The 22,387-nt window shown below is 49.5% G+C and overlaps 1 protein-coding gene across 2 annotated transcripts; it reads left to right on the top strand.

Moving 5' to 3' along the window:
• The first annotated feature begins 4,361 nt into the window (after nt 1–4,361).
• Nucleotides 4,362–22,272, top strand: MS4A10 (membrane spanning 4-domains A10). 2 transcript variants are annotated; one of them, XM_077114995.1, is made up of 8 exons: nt 4,362–4,483; nt 9,841–10,065; nt 10,506–10,625; nt 11,533–11,589; nt 13,407–13,538; nt 15,375–15,485; nt 16,447–16,559; nt 22,058–22,272. In XM_077114995.1, the coding sequence occupies exons 2-8, from the start codon at nt 9,868–9,870 to the stop codon at nt 22,059–22,061; spliced, it is 735 nt and encodes a 244-aa protein (XP_076971110.1). In that variant the 5' UTR covers nt 4,362–4,483; nt 9,841–9,867; the 3' UTR covers nt 22,062–22,272. The 2 variants fall into 2 exon arrangements, with proteins under 2 accessions (XP_076971110.1, XP_076971109.1); XM_077114994.1 differs by having other exon boundaries at nt 16,447–16,564.
• The last annotated feature ends 115 nt before the right edge of the window (nt 22,273–22,387 follow it).

Raw genomic sequence — 22,387 nt, 5'->3', positions numbered from 1 at the left:
ATGCACTCTCCCCCCAAAAAAAAATTTCTGATTGGGAGACATGGATTTGATTTCAGGACCATGCACTCACTCCCAAAAAAAAAATTTCTGTTGTTTTAAGCCACATGTTTTTCATAATTTGTTATGGCAGCCCCAGGAAATTAAGATGAAAGTCAAGGGAAATGAACAAGTTATCCTGAAATGGCAAGTTTAAGTTCTCTACTATTGAGAAGAAATGGAAATTTTCTCTACTATTGAGAAGAAATGGAAGTTAAAGAGGCAATTTCCATTAAGAAGGAGAACACTGAAAATTACAAAAAGTTACTAAGAGAAATTAATGAGATATAATAAATGGAGGGTATACTATGTTCATGGGTGGGAATGCTTGATTTTTGTTAAAATATTATTTCTTTCCAGAGTTTATCTATCAATCTGATAACACTTCATTCAAAATTCCAACAGTTTATTTTGGAGGAAGTTGGCAACCTAATTTAAAAACTCTTAACGGAAATTCAAAGGCCCTAAAATATCCAAGAAAATCTTAAAGAAGAAAAAGTAGGAAAACTTGAACACCCAGATTTCAAGATAGTAACCAAGGCAGCATAGTCTTACTGCAGGAATAGACAAACAGACACATGGAATAAAATATAATCTATCAACAGATATCACATATGCAGGTCACTTGATTTGTGACAAAGGCCCCATTGCAATTCCCTGGAGAAAGGACATTCTTTTCACTGGCCTCCTTGGATCAAACTATTATGCTCTTTTGAATCCTTCTTTAAATAATAATAGTTGCCCCCATTTCTTACATGTTTCCTGCCCTATGCTCTCCTCTACACACTGTGATCTCATTTACTTCTGTAGTTTCATTTAATCTTTTATTCAACAAATGTTTATTGAGTTCCTACTGTGTGGCCAGACTCTGGGGACACACCAGATGGAAGCCAAAGACTCTGTCTCATGGCGCTCACATTGGGCATCTATCGCCATCCAGAGAGTTCCTAAATCTATATATTCCACCTAACTCTCTTCTCTGAGCCAGCTTCAGCATCCACTTCCACGTTTGCAAACTCAGCCCACCTAAAAAGGAATTTACATCTTCTCTTCCAACACAGGCCGTATCACTCAATGTCACTATGGACTTGGCTGCTATCTATGCCAGCATCAATCTCGCCCCCTCCTCCTGTCTCAGCCCCCTATTTAACATCCCCCTACCCCACTGATTCTCCTTGCCCTAGATTTCTCAGCTCAATCCACTTTGGGGCCACCACTGTGTGTCACCCATGCCCTGGCATCAGCCTCCAAACCTCCTAAGCAATGCTCCCAGCTCCAGGTTTGCACCACCCATCTCTTGGCTGGATAACAGCCAGAGGGATCTTTCTAAAGTACAAAAGTAATCCCGTTACCATTTAGCTGTAAGGGCACCCCCTTTGCCTTTGGATACATGCTATAGCAAAGTTTTACAAAGCCCTGAAGATGTGTCCTGCTCACTTGCCCAGACTTTTCTCTCCTCACCTTCTGCCTGAACCACTGACCCCTGTCTGCTCCCCATTCCTCAATTCGTCCAGCTTAACCCCCAGCTCTCTTTTAGAACTCAGTTTAGATCCCACTTCTTTGAGGAAGCCTTACCTGACCTTACCCTCATCTCCCCCTTCTAGGTCAGGCAGACTTTCCTGGGTCCTTATGGCACCCTGAACTTCCATTCTCACATTGCTTTTCCCTCCAAAGACAGTTGCCTTGCTTCCTAACCATCTTCACCATTGGACTTGGTATTAGTTTCCTACTCCTGCTGTAACAAAGCCACACAGATTTAGTAGCTCACGACAGCACAGATTTATTATCTTCCAGTTCTGGAAGTCAGGAGTCCTAAAATCAAGGTGTTAGCAGGGCAGTGCCCTTTGGGAAGATCTAAGAGAGAATGTTTCCTTGTCTATTCAAGCTTCACAAGGCACCTGCATTCCTTGACTCGTGGCCCCGTCCTCCATCTTCAAAGCCAGCAGTGTAGCATCTTCCAATCTCCCTTATTGCTTCTGACCCTCCTGCCTCCCTTTATGAAGGTCCTTGAGATTACATTGGGTCCCCCAGATCATTCAGAATAATCTCCTCATCTGATGATCCTTAACTTAATCTGCAAAGTCCCTTTTGCCATGTAAGGGAACATATTCATGTTCCAGGGATTAGGATGTGGCCAGCTTTGGACGTGGACATATTCTGAAGCCCATAAGACTCCAAGTTTCTTGAGGACAGGGCAGACTCATTTGTTCCTGTACCTCCAGCACGTAGCACAGAGCCTGGTCTGCTGGAAGTGCTCATCACATGTTGTATGACATATATAGCATCTCCTACCCATCTGAGGATTGACCTCTCTCCTGCCCCACCCCACCCCAGACATCCCTCCCCATAACCCCTTGGAAGCACACTGAGCTTTAGCTGCTATAACCTAGAAAACTGCCCAAGTACATCTTGTTTTGAGAAAAGAGCACATACCCGGGTGTTTTCCCATAAGTTGCACTCAAGCCTCTGGCATTCAGCTCTTTGTCCCCCAGCCCTGCATCATCCAAGGAGCAGTTGTCTTAGACGTGGACATACGCGAGTGAACTTCTTGACGTCTTGTTGACTGTTGTGAGGGAGCTGGAGCTCTCTGTAGATAAATTCCTCCCACCAATGTTTCAGGACGGATCACCCTGACATTTAGTGCCTCTTTCTTTGGAATCTCCACAGACCTCTTTGGAGGGCAGTTTGGGGCAATACTGGCTGGATTTGCCCCTCCTTCCTCTTTTGGGATGAATGCTGTTGCTGTTTCAACAGGATGCAACACACGTTTTACGAACGAATGGATAAATTAATGAAGAAGGGTGTGGTACATGCAAATGTGCATGTTGTATGCTGTGTGTCTCAAAGTGGCTGAGGTCCAAGCCTCTAACCCGGCCAAGGTCCACAAGTCCTGTAAACACGCTCATCCCACGTTTGAGGAACTGCAGGTGTGCGTGATAAAGAGGCGCAAAGTAACTGGACACAGGTGGGCGTCGGTGCTGTAGGGGGTCCCTGGGCACATGTCTCGTGACCGCAGCTGGCACCTGGGCGGGTGGGCAGGTGCCTTCAGGAGAAACAAATTTTCCAGAGCTGCTAACTCCAGCCTTATCCCTCCTGAGAGAGCTGCCCCATAGAGCGGGCTTGAGAGGGAGTGAGTGACCATTCAACGGGCGTGAAAGGGAGGGGAGTGTGTGGGAGGGGGCTGTACAGCTGGCTGTGTATGTGACATCGAGCAGGCTTGGTAGCTGAGTGTAAGTGCACTCTGGGAGTGCATGGTGACTGTATTAATTTTACATAGAACTTAACAATCACCAGGCGCTGCTTTGTGCACTTTGCATATAGTAACTCATTTAATCTACTAGCAACTCCCTGGGTATTATTGTCCCCATTTACAGAGGGGAAAACCAAGGCCCAGAGTGCTTAAATGACCTTCTCAAGGTTGCACTGCTATGGAGAGGTAGAATCAGGCAGCCCGATACAGCATTAGCTCTGAAGCTCTGTGCTGTGCTCAGAAAGTTAAAAGTAGCGCAAGAGCTGGCGTTGAAGATCAGCTGACTTGGCGGTGGCTGGGGTGGGGGCTCTGCATCTCGCCTCCCTGCCGACTCCACATAACACTGTAGAGAGAGAAGCTCGCGGGAGAAGGAGGAGCCAGGCTTGGGGGCAGAGCGGAGAGAGGTTCCAGCGCAGAGCGCCAAGGCTCAGGCTGTCGGTTGATGCCATGTATGAATCCTGCTGGGATTCTGATTCAAACAAATCAAAGGTGATAAGACATTTATGAGACCCTCAGAGAAATCGGAACACCGGCTGGGTGTTGGATGGAATTCTTTTGAATTTTCAGCGATGATCGTATGTGGTCATACTTTTTATTTTTTTAATACATTTTTACTTTCCGAGATCAGTAATAAAACTTTTGCAAATAAAATGGTAGAATGGCTGAGATTTGCTTTCCACTGGAGAGAAGGAACGGAAAGAGATGCAACAAGTTCGGCCCGGAAATGATGCTCCTTGAAGCTTGGGGATGGGGACGTGAGGATTCGTTGGACCATATTCCCTGCTTTTGTGAGTGTTTGTAATTTTCCAAAAGTAAAAAACTCTCTTAAAAGCTCCACCGCTGAGTCTCTAAAGATAAGTCACCTGCACTCCACCTGTCCTGCTCTGGAAACACGCTCCACTGTCAGCATTTTACTTATCAAAGGAAGTCTGCAAAAATTAAGAGAGATGCGCAAAAGGGTCATGTGGATTTCATCTGTCTGGGGATTGGGGCGGGGACGAAGGGGAGACTTTGACGTCTCCCATGCAGCTGGGGCATGAAGCAAGGGGTGGGTACCCGGCAAAGAGGTTCCAAAGTCTGCAGCTGTAAAGATGTTCTGATTGACTGCTGCTTCCCTGGCCCTGTCTCCGTGGACCTGAGACGGCTCCAGAGGGCAGACGGCCATCGGACGCTCAGAGCGGAGGTCCCAGGAGCCAGGTGAGTGTGACACCCCGCCCCCCTCACTTCAGAAACAGGAAGCGGGGTTTCCTAGAAGTGGAGCCTCAGTTGAGCATTTTTGTGCATCTGATAAATGCTCTTGGGAGAAAAGTGAGGGAAGCAGAATCAGGCAGGAGGGATGGGGTCTCAGCTTCACCCCAACTGTCCCATCTTGAGGCAGGGGGGCCGGCCTTATGCCCCACGGCAATCAGTTGTTGACTACAGGGTTGGGCATAAGTTAAGCTCCCAGAAGGGGGCAGCTGCGCGTCCTTAGAGACCCACCAGTTGTGGCAACCGGGGAAAGGGTCCCCCACCCAGTCAAGAGGATCTGGGGGGGGGGGCACTACAGCTTCCACCCCAGAAAGGAATTCCCCACCTAGAAGTGGATTCGCCTCAGCCGCTTCCATTCCAGTCCCCGAGACTCATGCACAATCAGAGGCCCAGAGTGGGGAAGGGACCACCCACGGCCTCTCGGGGCCAGGATGAAAGATTCAAGCGTCCTGAATCCATCCCAGAGCAAAGACCTCCTTGCAGGTGAGCTTCTCTTGAAAAGAGGTACCCCATCCCAAACCACTGGGAGGGGGGCTAGTTTTGGTGCCTTCAAGGTCTGCTTTGCAATTAGCATCCACTGAAACCCCCCATCTTCTAAGGACCGGCCCAACCCAGGAGCCTAAAGCAACCTGGTCTCCCCAACCAGTCTCTCTGTCTCATAGTGTGATTCCATACTTCTCTATCTCTAAACCCTTGATGAGTGTGCACACGCGCACACAAACACACATGCACACACACATGCCAATGTGCACACAAGCAAAAGCCCACCTTCAGAAGCTCTCCCTGTCCTCTTGCCCTCAGCAGTCTGATGAGGCGCCCGTTATTTGTGCCCAGGTCTTCTCTGCCTCCCAGATGATAAACCTCCCCAGGACAGGTCTGGCTCATTCTTGAATGACTACCTGGGGTGTTCTGGCTCAGAATTCCAAAGGTTTCGAGTCTCAGCCCACCGGTTCAGGTCCTTCACTGTTCTCCTACCTCCTCACCTCCTTCCCTGCCTTTCACTGGCCCCCACCTCCAGGAGCCCAGAGGGCTCATGCCCCTTTTCGGTGCCCCTCTGCTCCTGTGAGCAGGAGGTGAGGGAAGCCAATAAATGTCCCCTTCAGATGGTGAGGACTGAAGGTAGATCTTCAGCGGGAACCAGAAGAGGATAATGGTAGGAGGAATCGAGGCTGGTGTTTGCTATGTTCCAAGGCGCTGCATGTTGCAGACGCTATTCTATTTAATCCTCCGGACTTCCCCATTCCCTGCTGCCCTGCCCCCACCCCCCAGAGACAGACACACTCACTCCCCACTCGAACAACCTGCCCAAGGGTTTGGCCCAGCTTATCTGCAACCAGAGGTCTGGGGCTGCAGGGAGAGGGGTGGGAACCCTGCCCAGCCCTGTCTCTGCCCTCCCTGCCCTCCAGAATTTTCCCTCACGCTGTCAGGCTGGCTGGACCTAGGATTCATGAGCTGGTACCCAGGACTGGGGGAAGAGCCAAGGCTGCAAAGTTTCCTTCCTTGTGCTACCCCAGTCTCCGTCTGCTGCCACCCTACCCCCAAGCAATGGACCCCAAGTCCTGGAGGCAAGAACTGTGCACGGGGCCAACAGGGAGGGCCCAGTGGAAGCATATCTACAGGACAGAGTCCATGTCCTTTCTCATGGAAACTGGAGCCACGGCTTCATAACAAACAGACTTTTCACCCCGGGGTTAGGTAAGTCCCGCCCTCTGCCATTCCTTCCCCTCCCGTTTGTACTAAGCTCCTTGGACCAGCTCCCCATTCCAGGAGAGAGGTATTTCAAGTTGGAAACAACCTTAGAGATCATAACTAATCCCCACCCCCACCACCTTGAGTCAAGCACAAGTTGGTGCCAAGCAGGCAAGGACCAAAAGTCCCACAACCAGAAGTTTGGAAGTTTAAGGCTGCCTTGCCCCAAAGCATGCTTTATGGAATACGGACTGCATGGAATTGCTGGACTATGAAGATATCACAGTTCCATGACTAATTAAGTTTGGGCAGTGCAGTTCCATCTAAAGCAGAGGTCTTCACTAGAGGAATTCTCAGAGCCTTTAATATGCTCAAGAAAAGGAAGAGAGTATGCAAGGTTTTCCAAACACACTGGACCCAGGAACCCTTTCACTACAGATCATCTGTGGGAACTAGTGTTCCATGGAACATTCTCCGAGAAAGATCACTCTGGCTTCACGATTCCATCGGCTGCCTGAAGGAGCTCCACTGCCACAGCGCTCTCAGGTGAATGTCCAGGCAAATACTCACCTCCCGTGGCCGGGCAGTTGCTTTCTCCCTGGACCATGCGTTCCATCTGAGGCACCCCTGCCAAAGAAGTCTTCCTTCTTTCATCCATGCTCAGATCCAGGCCCTGCCCTCCCAGCTGCACAGGAGAAGGGTACCTGCAGCTGCTGGAGGATCTGGGACAGTCTCTGCCACCAGCCACATGCCTCAATCCACCTAGCTATGTCAGAAGGGCCCACGAAAAGCCAGTTGAGAGCTGGACGGGTTCTCAAGTGCACCCGGGTCACATCACAGAACTGAGAATCTGCAACTCTGCGTCCATGGGCTCGGCTTCTGAAGCCCAGGAAGGAGGGAGGCCAGGCTCCCCGGCACCCCCTCTCCCACCCACCCTCCCACCCCCACAAAATCAGGGGCTGTCAGTGAAGGCCAGTGAAGATCTTGATCAGGGTGTCCCTCCCAGGGGCCCAGGCCCTGGGTGCTGGCACTGGTCCCAGACCGCGTTATCTTGGCTGGGGAAGGAGACCTCCCTGAGCATCAGTCTCTTCATCTATTCAATGGCGCTGGCTTTCCCAGCCTTGGTTTCCCCATATGTGTAATTGTGCCGACCTCTCTGGGATTGAGGGAGGTTTTGCATGCCAACCGCCCTCTGCACAGAGCATTTGCAGGGCAGATGCTTGCCAATCATGAGGCTCCATCCACCCTCTGTCTCTATGGTAATGTCCCTTCCTCTCCTCCCTGTCCAGGATTTAGTCACCCCGGCTACATGTCCCTCTTACCCTTCCAAGACTCTTTCCCTCCCCCATCATCCCCACCATCCGTGGCAGGAAAATTGTGAGACGTCTGGATGCTCAAACAGAACCTCCCAAACTCACTGTCAGACTGAAAATTGAGGGGAACGTGCCCCTTATTTAATTCAGGAGAAAGACCCTGAGAACAGTGCACTCTCTTTAAAGGATCTGCCCATTAACCACATACCCGGAGAAACCCTCTCCCACTGAGCATTGCCCCAAGCCAGCTTCCTTCTCCTCTCCTAGCTCTCTGCTTTCCTGAGAAAGACTTCAGCTTTTCTCGTAGCTTCACCAGGCAGCCCCTGCCCCTTGGCAGCCCTGATGTACCCTAAGACATCAGACAATTTGCCATCAGGCCCTGTTAGCAAGCAGCACACTTAGCCCCCTGCAAAGTTTCCTCCAGCCTTTTTACGTGTGCACAGAACCCCCAGAACACTCATTTTCATTTGCTGAGCCAACGGCACAGTGGAGGATATAAGCACCTAGGCTCTGGAGCCAGCCCATCAGGATTCAAGTCCCAGTCCAGCCATTTTATGGCTGTGTGACCTTGAGCAGGTGGCTCAACCTCTCTGAGCCTCATCTGCAAAATGCAGACAGTGACAGTCATCTTTGTTTGCCAGAAACAATGTACCACAAAGTACCACAGACTAGTTGGCTTAAACAGCAGAAATTATTGTCTCATGGTTTCAGAACCTGTTCTAGTTTGCTACCTGCCAGAATGCAATGTGCCAGAAATAGAATGGCTTTTAAAAGGGGGGAATTTAATCAGTTACAAGTTTACAGTTCTAAGGCCGTGAAAATGTCCCAATTAAAACAAGTCTATAAAAATGTCCAAATGAAGGCACCAACAAGAGGTTACCTTCACTCAAGAAAGGCCAATGAGCTCAGCGTTTCTCTCTCAACTGGAGAGGCATGTGGTGAACACAGCAACGTCTGCTAGCTTTCTCTCCTGGCTTCTTGCTTCATGAAGCTCCCCCGGTGGTGTTTTTCTTCATCTCCAAAAGTCTTTGGCAGTGTGGGCTTTTGGCCTCCCGGCTGTGCCGTGGCTCAGCTCTGCTGTTGTTACTTTCTCATGGCTCCCTCCTCATTCTCAAAAAAGACACTCTGTCCAAAATGTCTCCTCTTTTATAGGACCCCAATAAACTAATCAAGACCCATATAGAAGGGTTGGAGATGCATCTCCATCTAATCAACTTTGATACCCACAACTGATTGAGTCACATCTCTGTGGAGATAACCTAATCACGTTTCCACCCTATAGTACTGAATAGGGATTCGAAGAAACTGCAGCTCTCACTAGATGGATTAGGATTAAAACATGGCCTTTCTAGGGTCCACAAATCCTTTCAAACCAGCACAGAGGCTCTCATCCAAATTCAAGTTGGCAGCAGGGTCGAGCTTCCTTTTAAAGAGGGAAATGCCTTCAGTGTGTCCTCACAGGTTTCTAGTGGGTGGCTGGCAATTGATGATATTCCTTGGCTTAAGAAGGCATAATTTAATCTCAGCTACCATAGCATGGCTATCTCTTTGTCTCTCTGTCTGTCCAAAATTCCTCTCTTTATGAGGACAGCCATCATATTGGATGAAGATCCACCCCAGTCCAGTTTGGCTTTATCTTAACTATTAACATCTTCAAAGACCCCATTTACACATGAGTTCACGTTCATGGGATGGGGTGTTAGGACTTGGGACATGTAGTTTTGGGGAACGCAACTCAGGTCATAACAACAGTATTCATTTCAAAGCTTGAGATGAGGATCACATCAGATAAAGCATGTCCAAAAGTTGCCTTGTACAGAGAAAGTATTTATAAATATCAACTAATCACTGTGGGTGTTAAATATTGGCTTCCTAACTCATAGTGAGTCCCCTATGAGAGAAGTTTCCGCCCCTTCTCTCTCCCGTCCCTCCAAACCCAGGAGGCACGCGGCTGTTGCCAGAGGTAGAAGGATGGTTCCAGCTCTCCCCAGGCTAGTGGATGGGACCTATTTACACCTGCCTGGGTCTCCTGCACCTCCGAGCTTGTCCCAAATGGCAGTCTGGCCAGTTGTGTCTCGCATTGGAGTTTATCTGGTCCTTGCTTTTCTGTCCTGGAAGGAGCCATTTCCCTGTGACCCCCTTGGAGACTGTGACAGTTTCTCCACCTCCCTGGGAGCCAGGTAACTCCAGGTCAAATCAGGCTCGGGGCTGCAGGTCAGGTAACCAGTGTCCTGGAAGTCCCCAGTCCGGAGGGCTGATGGCCCAGAGACGAGGTGGGTTCTGACTTGGCTTTTCTCCTTGAAGCGTGGCTGGTGGCATTGGCCAGAGTCAATGGCAGCAGAAGCCAATGGCGCATCCACCGAGATTCCCAGCTCCAGAGCTGGGGGTGTTTCGCCACTGCAGCCCCCGAGCCTAACCCAGCTTGACCAGACCAGTTCACTCCAGAAGGTGACCTACCCAGGATTCCTGCCTCCAGACTGGTACCAGGAGAAGTCCCAGGAGAGGAGTAGGCTTCTCAAGCTGCTGGGCGTGAGTCCTGTTTCCTGGGGCCCTGGGAGTGAGAGGGTAGTGGAGGGAGGTATGCAGGGAGGGTGCTGGGGAATCCTAAAAGGACAGAGGGAGAGGAGAAAGTCTCCAGCTTCTCCGTTTAACACTCACCTTAAAATTGCAGAAGCCATTGAAGGGTGGGGAGAGTTTGTGCATACTTACTGCCTGGTAGGCTTGAGCAGAACCTGCCTGAGGGGACTAGCTCCCCGTGGAGAGGGAACCACCCCCCCCATTGGAGGGCATGACAAGTCTTAACAGCCTGCAGGAAATCCAGGGCGGTGGGGTGGATTCTTTGCAGGACCACCTGGATCCCTAAGTAGGCGGAAGGGTTGATCCTGGGCACCAGAGGTCTCTATTAGGACCGGTCATTCAACGTCCCCACCTTTGGCCGGCTCACCTGCTTCCTGTCCTCTCCTGCCCAGGCCTTCCACGTGGTCGTCGCTCTGCTGCACTTGCTCCTTGGGACTTACCTGGCCTTGGCTGTCAAGAACCTACACCTGGTGGCACTGAGGTCTTGGTATCCGTTCTGGGCGGCTGCTTCTGTGAGTAGGAGTCATGCGGGGGTGGTTAGCAGGGTAGATCTGAAGTCCCTGGCATTTGGGGCTGGTTGCAGGGTGGGCACAAAAGACACATCCCTGACATCATGGTCTCTGCTAGGGCTGGTCTGCAGGAACACACCATGTGTGAGATGCAGCCCGTGTCCTCCCTAGTCCAACAACCAGTGGGAGTTGAGACAAGTCACCTTTCCCCAGAAGCACCAGGTCTTTCCAGGTCTCCACGCCAGCCTTTGCCTGCAGCTGTCCCTGTGGGTACCCTCCCCATACCTGACTCTTCTGATGGAGCCTTGCCTTTGCACTAAGTCCCAGCTCCCAGGTGCCCTCATGGGAAGATGTCCCTACCACCCCATGGCCACTTCCCTCCTGATCCCACAGCCCCCAGCCACAAGCTTTAATCAGGCAGTGAAGGAGCTGCCTACACATGCAATGCCTGGCCCTTCCTGTATCCCACAGGATGCACATAGTGGGAACCTACCAAACATTTGGAAGAATGATCAGAGACATAGACTAGAGACCTTAAAACCCAGGGTTAACATCCTCCAAGCTGTGGGAGTCCAAAAAAAACTAGAAAGGTTCAGCTGGAAGACATAGTGCAGCTGATAACAGAAGGATGGTTAGGGCTTTTAAAATGGGGGTAGCAGGAAGAGCTGGGAGAGCATTGTAAGTTCACAGTCCCCGGTGTGGAGATGGGAATCACATGTGGGGAAGACCGGTGAGGTGGGGCAGGCCTAGGATGGGCTCTGGGTGGGCAGGACAAGCTCCAGCAGCCCCATCATCCTCTGTTGAAGGAACCTGGGTTGGATTTCTTAGATACTGTGGGGAGGGAAAGAAGTATGTGGGTTTCAAGGAGCCCCAAGTTCTCTCCTGTGACTGTTTCAAATCTCGCCTGCAGTACCTCATTTCAGGGACCTTGGCGATAGCATTGGAGAAATTTCCTAAACCATATCTGGTAAGTTGGAGCAATGAGATCATTCCTTTCCACTCCAAGCCTGGGGGGTAACTCTGTCTGGGGCACATGGGGATGGGGGTAACTGTGGAGGCAGCTCTGAAGGATTTTCTAAGAGCAGGCAGGCATCATCCCATACCAAAGGACACCCAAGCAAGAAGAAGGGTCCAAATAACTGCAGTAAAGCTGGTGCCTTTGACTCTGGGAGGGAGAGGAGCCCCCATCAGAAGCTTCTGTTTCGCCAATGCTGTGTACAGTGGAGAGAGGAAATGGCTTCTAATTACCGCAACCCATTAGGTCTAGAACAGAACTTTCCTTCCAAAGCCTGCTGAGTTTGAATATTGCTCACTACGTGTCCATCTACCCAGAAGCCCAAAGACCCCCAATCCAGAAGTCTGAGAGCCATTCTTGACTCTTCTCCCCTTCCCCAAACCCTGGGGGTTAGACATCTCTTGACTCCATCCCTTTCTCTCTATCCCACTGCCCTCCCTGGACCCCAGTTCTGGCCATGGTACTCTCCAGCTGGAGCTATTGTCCAGCTTGATCTCCACGCAGCAGCCTGAGTGATGCTTATCACACATCTCACCACATCATACTGCTGCTTTCAACCCTCCTGGCTCCTGGGCATGTTCCAACATCTCAGCAAATCTGCAAGACCTCCAAGCCTGGCCCCACAGCTGGGTCCCCCTCTATCAATCATCTCTAAATGCTAGCCCGAGTGAACTCTTCCCTCCCTTTTCTGCCTGTGCTGCCCCCTCTCAAAGCTTCTTGTTCTCCTCCTACTGCTCCTGTCTTGCCTCTCTTTGACTTAGTCTTGATCACTCTTCAAGACTTGGCTGCCCTGTCTTGTCCTCCTGGAAGTCTCCCCTGACCTGCCCACAGCTCTTTGTCCTTCCTTGTCTCTTTGTCTCCCCTGCCCATGAAGCTTTGTATGGAGACAGAGTTTGAGCATCTTGGTGGCCTGGGTTAGCCCAGGGGGGAACCAAGCAAACACCCACCACAAGACTGGGTGGGTAGGAATGGATGGGTTATGGAAGGACCATCCCTGAAAATATATTTCATGGTCTAAGTCCATGGCTCCTTCCAACCCCCCTACACCTCTGTCCTAGAAGCCCTAGCCTGGTCCTGCCATATTTGTGCCCCTCAAACTGGACTGGGCTGTGACTCTTCCCTGCCTTCTCAGGGCGTGTAGCTGGAGTAAGGAGGGTGTTGGTGTAGTTTCTCTAGCAGAGGCAGGCAAAGACCTGCCTATTCCCCCAGACCCCGCATTCCTGGCCAGGAACTCTTCAAGAACCAAAAGTTTCCCACTTCCTCCACCTGAGCATAGGAACCCTCTTCTTGCCAAGAAATTCGTTCCAGTGTAAAGGGTGAAGGATTACAAATGTTCAGATTCTTTCCCTACTGCAGGGGCTTTGCAGTTGGCGAAAGGGTTTCAGAATAATGCTTGACCTAAGAGCATGCTAAATGGAGCCATTTGGGGGCACGATGGGGGCGGGAATGGAAGGAGGGCCAACTGGAAGTTGAGCCTCTGATAGGCTGGCAAAACGGTTGCCAGGATAAATGGGCCTGGTTTGGGGGAGGTGGGGAGACAGTGGTGGGTGGAAGCATCCTTCTGGATTACCAAGCTCTGTGGATCTGGAGGCAGCTCTGGGTTCCCCTAGTCCTGTCCTGCAGAATGAGAGAACAAGTTGGTTCTCCCGGCTCCCCTGTGTTTGGACGAAAAGCCTCCAGCCCAGAGTGAGCTCTAGCAGACCTGGGAGAAGGACCTACAGCCTAGTCTCTAACCTTTGGGCAATGGCTGTTACCTTTTTGCTTTGTAGAAAGCATCATGCCTGATAATGAATCTCATCAGCTTCTTCTGCGTGCTATCTGGTTTATTTGTTATCGCCAAGGATCTCTTTCTGGAGAGTCCGTTTGAGTCCCCAATCTGGAGAACTTACCCCAACTCCACAGTAAGTGCCCAACCCCAGTGGTCCTCAGCTCTGAGGAAGGGACCACCTTGAACTTGGCCTGGAGGATGTTCCACACCCCTGGCCCAGTTTGTTCCCATCCCATTCTTCCCCAGGCAAGATGGAAGGGGAGATGTCTGCCTTCTCCCTGGGCCCCTTGCAGGATGCTGGATGGGGCCTCAAGTCACTGAACCCAAACCCACACTTATTTTCTAATTTGTCCATTTATTGATCTGTACCACACAATTTTAAATACCATACATTCTGCTAGCTGATGAAGAAATACTCTTCGTTGTTCTTTAAAAAAAAAAAAACTCATTTATTTTTATGTAGTTACACTTCTAGAGAAACATTAAAATCAGTGTATCAAATTTATCAGAAGAAAATCCCCTTAGGATTTCTTTTTAACTTTTTTATGTGTAGTATAACATATATACAAAGCAAAGAAATAAAAAAGCAATAGTTTTCAAAGCACTCTTCAATAAGTAGTTACAGGACAGATCCCAGAGTTTGTCATGGGCTATCAAATGAGCCTCTCATATTTTGCCTTCTAGTTGCTCCAGAATATAAGAGACTAGAGGGCTTAAATATTTTTTTTATCATCACAATCGACTTTTTTCCTTCTTTTTTTGGTGACAAATAACATCTATACAAAAAAGTTATAAATTTAAAAGCACAACACCACAATTCATTGTAGAACATATTTCAGACTTTGACATGGGTTACAATTCTACCATTTTAGGTTTTTACTTCTGGCTGCTCTGAAATATCTAAAATACTGGAGACAAAAAGAGATAGCAATTTAATGATCCAGCATTCAGATTCATTTGCTAAATCCTTTCTTCTCTGTATAACTCCACCATCACTTTTGATAAACCCACTTTTATAGAAGGGGAAACTGAGGCCTGGAGAGGGGAGGGGAACTGATTGATGTAAAGCAAATTGGCAGCGAATCCGGGACCACAACCTCGAACTGCTGACACCCCACACAAGGCTCTTTAATCACCATAGCCCCATCACCCCATTATCCCGCTGTCCACTTTGTTCATCTCCATTTTATGGGAGTGAATCCCGAGGTCCAGAGAGGCTAAGCCAGTGGCCAAGGTCACACAGCAAGGGAAGGGTGCAATGAAAATTCAAAGCCGGGTCTATGAGCCCAAGTCCAGTGCTCTTTCCACCACCGCTCACCTGCCTTTCCTCTGCCATCCTTAAAGTGTGGCTCTGTGACTCTGGGCCCAGGTGCTGAGGGTTCTGACTACGGGGGCACTGCTAGTCCTTAGAAAATACTAAGGCTTTGAATTTTCATTGCACCCTTCCCCTGCTGTGTGACCTTGGCCACTGGCTTAACCTCTCTGGACACACAAGTCTACATACACATACACACTCACACACGTGTGCACAAATGCACCAATACATGTGCACACACACACTTCCCTGCTGAACGCTCATGACCCTGGGAGATGCCCCAGGTCTACGGCGGTTCTCGGCTCAGCCGTTCCCCGGCACCCCCTGTAAAAGACACACCTCCTTTCTGTGCCTCAGTATCCCCATCTGCCAGGTGGGATTGGGTAAGATGAACCTCAAAGCCACCTTCAGTTCTACCGGGACCCATGAGATTCTCCAGCTCTCAAACTTAGAGGAAATATTCACTGAGGCCCCATAGGTGCCGGACACTGGGCATAAAGTGACAGAGACAGACCCCCCCCCCGAGTCCTGTCTCCCCATCCCGTATGCACACCTGGGAGCTGATGCCCCAGCTGCCCTCCTCTGCCCTGCCAATGCCCAGTGGATCCTCTCTCTCTAGTATGTATTTCTCTCTCCCCTCCCCTCTACCCCCAGGTCTACATCCAGAGGCTGGAGCTGGCCCTGCTGTGCTTCACCTACCTAGAGTTGTTCCTGCCGTGGATTACAGCGATCATGGCCTGGAGAAGCAAGAAGCCATCTGCGAAGGTGAGGGCCCTGCCTGGAGCGACAAACCCTTAAAAGGTGGGGGTAGGGGGATGGGCACCAGGCGGCAGATGGCTTAGGAAGTGGAGGCGGCAGCCTTGGGGTTACATGGAGAGCCCACCTCTCTCGTGCAGTTGTTAACTTTGCTGAGCATTCACTATGTGCAGTGACAAATAGCAGCCAGCCCCCAGTCCAATAGGGAGAGAAAGTTGCCGGGAAGAAGCTGCCAATTCAGGGCAAAAAAGTGCAGGGCCACCCAGGGGGGGCTGAGAACAAGAGGCCCAGCTCCAAATGTTCAGGGGAGAGCTTACCGGGGAGATCCATGGAGCCTGGGCAGGACCCGGACATACAGGTGCAGGTGGGAGAAGGGACTTCCAGACAGAGGGAACAGCATGACCAGTGGCTCAGAGGCAGGAGAGGGAAGGCCCTGGGAGAGCCATAGCAGGCACTGGCATGTGGCTGTAGAGGGAGCAAATGTGCAGCAGTGTCATGAGGAAACCAGGATCTGAACTCATACAGATGCTAGGCTAAGGGGATCAAGCTTAAATAAGCTACACTTTGCAATGGAAGGGTAGACTCTCCCCACCCCAATGCCCCAGGCCAGAAGTGATTTCCTAGGCTCAATTCTTTAAAAAACCACAACAAACTAAAGACCCATGTTACAACCTCAACTTCAGAACACTATGAAGACGTAGTTTTTAAGTGCCCCACAATCCTACAAGCTAGAATGGTTTTCATGTTCATTCTTACCCATGAACTGAGCATCCGAATGATGCAGCTATGAATGAGTTCATGGGCCCCGAGTTCTATTTAACACTAAGTAAAGAAATTGTCTTTGTTAATCCTGGGCCATCTGGCAGGAAATCCGAAACCTCAGAGAACTAGATGGGCCTTGAGTCACTGAGTCTAACCCCCACTTTAACAGAGGGGAAACTGAGGCCCATACCTGGCTGCTCTTTTGCAGGACGACAGCGTGTCCCTTATTCCCGACCCCCCGTTCGTGGTTGGCAATCTGTCGATGGGGCCGCTACCATCCTACGAGGACGTGACCCAAGGCGACAAGGAAGAGAAGCAAAAGTGAGGTGACAAGGCTGGGCCTCCAGAATTCACCCCCCTGGTCCCTCCTACCTGGCGCTGATATGAAATGACTCAGGAAGGGGCAAACCGTCCGCCAGGGCGTGACCCCCAGAGCCCCACCCCCAGCCCCTGGGGACACACCCCAGCACCTCCAGAGCTGCCTCTCTTGAACCAGAAACATGCTCAGGTCCTACCCACCCTCCCCACCAGCCTCCAGAGCAGCCCCCAGGGTTGCTTCATGCCCTCTGCTCTCCCCCAGCCTGCATTCCCCATCATGATGGATGTACAGGAGAGCTGGTCCAGTGGGGCTGGTGATGGGAGCCAGGGGAGGCACGGCCATCCCTGGGGTCGATGGAGGCTGCAGGGGCATCAAGTCAGAGGGAAACTACGACAGGTTCTTCCCAGTTCTCAGCTCCTCAGGGGAAAGGGAGGTCAAAGTTGGGGTGACCAGGATAAGAAGTAGGTGGGCAAAACTCCAGCCTGGGCAGCACGAGCCCTGGAGAGCTCAGCAGCATCACACATCAACGTCAACAGGTCTCTAAGTCTGCCTGGGCCTAGGGGTGTCGCTCTGGGAAGGGGTGAGTGGGTGGGGCAATCCCAGAGGCTCCCAGCACAAAAGCCCTGAGCTCAGGAGCCAAATGTAAGAGTCCAGTGGTGACCTCTGAGGTTGCCAGTGAACTTCAGAACTGCACGCTTACCTGAGCTGAGTAAACAAGGTGAGAGGAAAGGACCTGTCTGCCTTGCTTCCCGAATTCTAGCCAACCCAGTAGACTTCAGGATTTTTGTTTATTTGTGGACTGTACTATATTCTCTTTTGGTTCCCTTAAATTGATTTTTTTTTTCTTATGGAATGGAATGGTAAAGAGGCACTTTGTAACAGTAGTGAATAGGGAATCAATATCTTTCATAAATAGACACTAAAAGCAAAAACAATGCAGACACAGGGAACATAAAACAAAACATGACCCCACCCCTACCCCACCTCCTACTTTTTCTTCTCTCCCTCGTTCTGCTCCAGCCACTCTGGTTTTCTTGAAGTGCCAAGGACATCCCAGGCACGTACTGGCCTCTGAGCCATCACCCTTGCAGGGTTCACGCTTTATTGGGCCACCGACTCTTGCCAAGTCCGATCTCCTTTGACTCCCCCATCAAGTGATGATGTTGGGGCTGAAACTCTCTCAATTTCACGCAGGCTCAGAGACATTAAACAATTTGCCCAAGGGCACACAGCCAGTAAGTGGCCAAGCTGAGATTTGGACACATGCAAGCTGGCTCCAAACTGAAGTGCTGCCTTCTGACAGTACCAGAATGGCTGGAGCCTAACCCCCGCTCTCCTGAAGCTACCCGTTTGCCACTGAGATGAGATTTGCCCCATGACAGCCTACTGCTCGGGTCTACGCAGCAAAGCCAGCTCTCACAGCTCAGGGGGCGCCTGTCTCCCACACAATTGAAAGCTCAACCCATGAGGCAACCTGGGTGTTTAAAACTATTTGGGTGGTAGATCTTTTCTGTACTGCCTATAAAACCCCTGTGGAAGGGAATGGTTAGAAGTGAAGGCAGTTCACTAGTGGGTCTATAAGTAATATTACCATATTGAAGGTGAGCATGATTGAAAGGGGTTATATAGACCTGTGTGTCCCACTGATTAACATTAGAAATATAAATAAGTTCTTGCATGGAAAAGAAAACCCTCTGGGTCAGGAGCATTTGCTCTTACACCGAATAGTCCCAGAGCTGTAGATTCTTTGAACTCTGTCTGTTTTGCCCCACCTCCTACTTTTTTCTTCAATCCCTCACTCTGCTCCAGCCACTCTGGATTTCTTGTTGTTCCGTGGTCATCCCAGGCACGTACTGACCTCTGAGCCATCACCCTTGCTCTTCCCCCAGGTATCTGCAGGGTTCACTCTTTATTGGGCCACCAACTCTTGCCAAGTGATTGGATTCCCCCATCAAAGGATGACCTGGGGGCTGAAACTCTCCCAATTTCACACCGGCTCAGAGACGTTAACCAATTTGCCCAAGGGCACACAGCCTGTGAGATAGCTGCCCACTATCCTTGTAGCTCTCGTCACTGGTTTGCCAGTAGCACCAACGTCTGGAGCTGCTGCTTCTAACCTTCTGTGAGTGGCAGCTGATGTTAGCATAGAACATAAGGTGGAAGGCAGAGCCATGCAAACGTTCCAGATGAATCTGACTTTTCAAAAGACGAAACAGTGTTGACAGAGAGGAAGAGACCTCAGCTTGGTTATGCAGAGATGCAGGTACGAGGTCCAACTAAGCCAGGAACTTATGTGATCCTAACTCAGTCCTTTCTCCCATCAGGGCCTCAGTTGCCTCATTTTAAAATGGGTCATTGTGCCAGACCGGGGGTTTCCTTCAATAAAGGGGAGGGAAATGGCACTTTCTGATTTTGATTTTTTTAAAAATCAATAAATGAGAGACTTTTATCAAAACAGTTCTCCCAGGCGGGCCATGGTGGCTCAGCAGGCAAGAATGCTTGCCTGCCATGCCAGAGGACCCGGGTTCAATTCCCGGTGCCTGTCCATCTTAAAAAAAAAAAAAATTCTCCCTTTTTAAAGAGAATGGTTGCATAACCTCTCAGGTGGCAGCTCCTGCAGGGATTAGCAAACTTCAGACGGGTCTGCTCAGTGCCGGTCACTCTGGGGCTTCGCAACGCCACGCACTGCTGGGGAGGGTTCTTTATGTTCTTGTTTTGTTTTGTTTTTTCCTTTGCTGGGGCGGTTTTGACGATTATACCATCAATGTCAGCCCAGAAAGCGGAGTTTCTAATATAGCCATCTTAGAAAGCTGCAGTTGGATTTGGGTCAACATTTTTTATATATATGCCCTCCTTAAACTAAATCTAATGTCATTTTCCCCCTGTTTTATTAGGAAAAAAAAATCAAGCATGAAGAAAAGCTGAAAGAATATCACAATTAAGAGCTATCTGCCCTCGACATGATGTCAACAATTACATATTCTCTCTCTCACATCTGTCAATTTACTTTTCTGTTGAGCAATTTGAAAGTAAGTTGCGGTGACCCTTCATCCTTAAATTCTTCTGCCTGCATCTCTTAAGAATAAGGACATTGTCCTATGTAATCACACTGCCATTGTCACATTAAGAAATTTTAAAATTATTCCATAATTTCAGATTATTTATGAGATTATTCCATAATTTCATAATATTCCAGATTAATTCCCTGTCCATATTCAAAATGCCCCACTGGATCAGAAACATCTTTTATTGCACTTTGTTATAGGAGATGTCAGTTCGGTGACTTTGGGACAAGTAAACCAGGAGGCTCAGGCTCCAGGGTCCCCATAGACAGAGCTTTTCAACTCCTTAGTTAAGACACTGCCCAATGTTTGTTCCTATGAAACTTACCTCTGCAAGGGATAGGCTAAGCCTACTTAAAATTAGGTCTAAGAGTCACCCCCAAGAGAAACTCTTTTGTTGCTCAGATGTGGCCTCTCTCTCCAGCCAACACGACAAGCAAACTCACTGCCCTCCCCCTGTCTATGTGGGACATGACTCCCAGGGGTGTGGACCTTCCTGGCAATATGGGACAGAAATCCTAGAATGAGCTGAGACTCAGCATCAAGGGATTGAGAAAATCTTGATCAAAAGGGGGAAGAGTGAAATGAGACAAAATAATGTGTCAATGGCTGAGAGATTCCAAACAGAGTCGAGAGGTTATCCTGGAGGTTATTCTTACACATTATATAGCTACCCCCTTTTTATAGTATATTAGAGTGGCTAGAGGGAAGTACCTGAAACTGTAGAGCTGTGCTCCAGTAGCCATGTTTCTTGAAGATGAATGTATGATGATATAGCTTTTGCAATGTGACTATGTGATTGTGGAAACCTTGTGTCTGATGCTCCTTTTATCTATGGTATGGACAGATGAGTAAAACATATGTATAAGAAATAAACAAATTAATACGGGAAACAAAGATTAAAATAAATTGAGTAGATTGAAAAAAAGACACTGTCCAACTAACTGAATATGTGAGCTTCGGTTTTGAACCGGAAACATAATTACATGTCAACTTCACAACCCTAGCCCTAAGGGACAGGCTTTGGGGGTCGTGGGCTCCAGAAAAAAATGAGCATACACAGGAGATGTGTGTCCCCAGGGGTCTGCCCTGATCAGGGCAGGGGGAGAGACTCTTAGGGGATAGAAGGAGCATCTGGAACTGAGAACTTCCTCTCCCACTTACTCACTGCAAAATCTAGGTGGAACACCTAACACCTCTGGGCCTCAGTGTTCACATTTGTGAAATGGGAGCGACAATCCCTCCCTGCCAGTGCTGTAGTGGGGGTCAGAGGAGACAATGGATATGAAGGTACCAACTTGGTGTCCCCCAAAGTGTGAGAGCCTCATCTTGACAAGGCATGTGATGAAGGTATTTCCTTTTTAATCCACCTCAATCACTTCCAAGCCATCAGATTTCTTTAAGGGGAAAAAAAAATCTTAATCTAAAGCTGCTATATCTTTAACATCCCTAACACTAGCTAATCTCTCTTTGTTCCTGAGAGAAAGCAGACCTGGCATGTAGCAGACCTGGCATGTAGCAGGCCAAGGCATCTAGCCAGAATGTATCAACGCTCCTTTTGTTCATTGGATTTGCTTTTATGGCTTCCTTTTGTTTATGGCAATATTGGGTTTCCATTTATGGAAGTGACACAAAGCGCTCTTTTATAACACAGGTATACGCATTTTTTAAAAAAGTATCAAGAAGTTTCTTTAGCCGGTGATGAAAATGTTCTAAAATTAATTTGGGTGGTGGTTGTACCAACTCTGTAAATATATTTAAAATCATTCAAGTGCTTAAGAGAGCATCCATTTAAAGAAACCCATTGAGTAAATAATGGTACAAGATGAATAATGGTACAAGATACAAATAAAATTCATGAAGGTAGAGCTTCAATAACTGAAGTTTGGGAAACAAGGAAAGTAGAAACTTCCATTGACAGCAAGGAAGTGGGTCTGCACCCTGTGTTCAGATCAATAGTTCACTGTGGCACTTGAACCTGAAATTCAACCTTCAAATCTCATAGAACTTTTGTGCTGGAAGAGCCTTTGTGGATCTCTCCCCCACCCACTGCCATGTGACAGGTGGAGAAACTGAGGCCCAGATTGGTGAAGAGGCCTATTGAACACTGACCAGCAGACCCACGGCCAAGATGAGGCTAAATCTCAGATCTTATGTCACCACTGCACTGCCCCAGCCGTGCACCCCCAGTCTTGTCCTGCCTGCTTCTCTGGAAGAAGTCCTATTTGCACCCACCCCTCCCCCTAACTTCCTGGTTCCCACAGGTCGTTTGTCTCCTCCTGCAAACCTTAATTCCATCTCCACCCCAGAGGCATCAGGAGAACCTCACGCCACGCCCTCCTCCTTCCCTACTTCCTCCATGAACCCCTATCCTTGCCGGGCTCGTGGAGGCATGGCGGACCGGCACTTCTTCCTTCCTTCCTTCCTTCACTCCACAGGTAAAGACTGAGTTCCTACCACATGTTTGGACTTGGACCGCCGGGACCGGAAATCAGCGTGCTCCTGGCCTCTCAGAGCCCCGGCCCTGGAGGGCGACACAGGCTCTCCCGCCGGGACCGGAAACCAGCGTGCTCCTGGCTTCTCAGAGCCCCGGCCCTGGTGGGCGACACAGGCTCTCACCAAACAGTCACAGAAATAAACTTCTATAATAGGAAACTGCAAGGTGAGGTGTTATGAGAGCCTCGTGAGAACCTAATCTGGAATGTGGGATGGGCGCAAGTCTAGCCAGGTGATGCGGGGGAAGTGGGGCCAGGGAAAAGCAGAGTGGA

The sequence above is a fragment of the Tamandua tetradactyla genome, chromosome 9 (genome assembly GCF_023851605.1).
Source record: "Tamandua tetradactyla isolate mTamTet1 chromosome 9, mTamTet1.pri, whole genome shotgun sequence".
Classification (NCBI taxonomy): Eukaryota; Metazoa; Chordata; class Mammalia; order Pilosa; family Myrmecophagidae; genus Tamandua; species Tamandua tetradactyla.
This window is presented reverse-complemented; position numbering and strand designations above follow the sequence as displayed.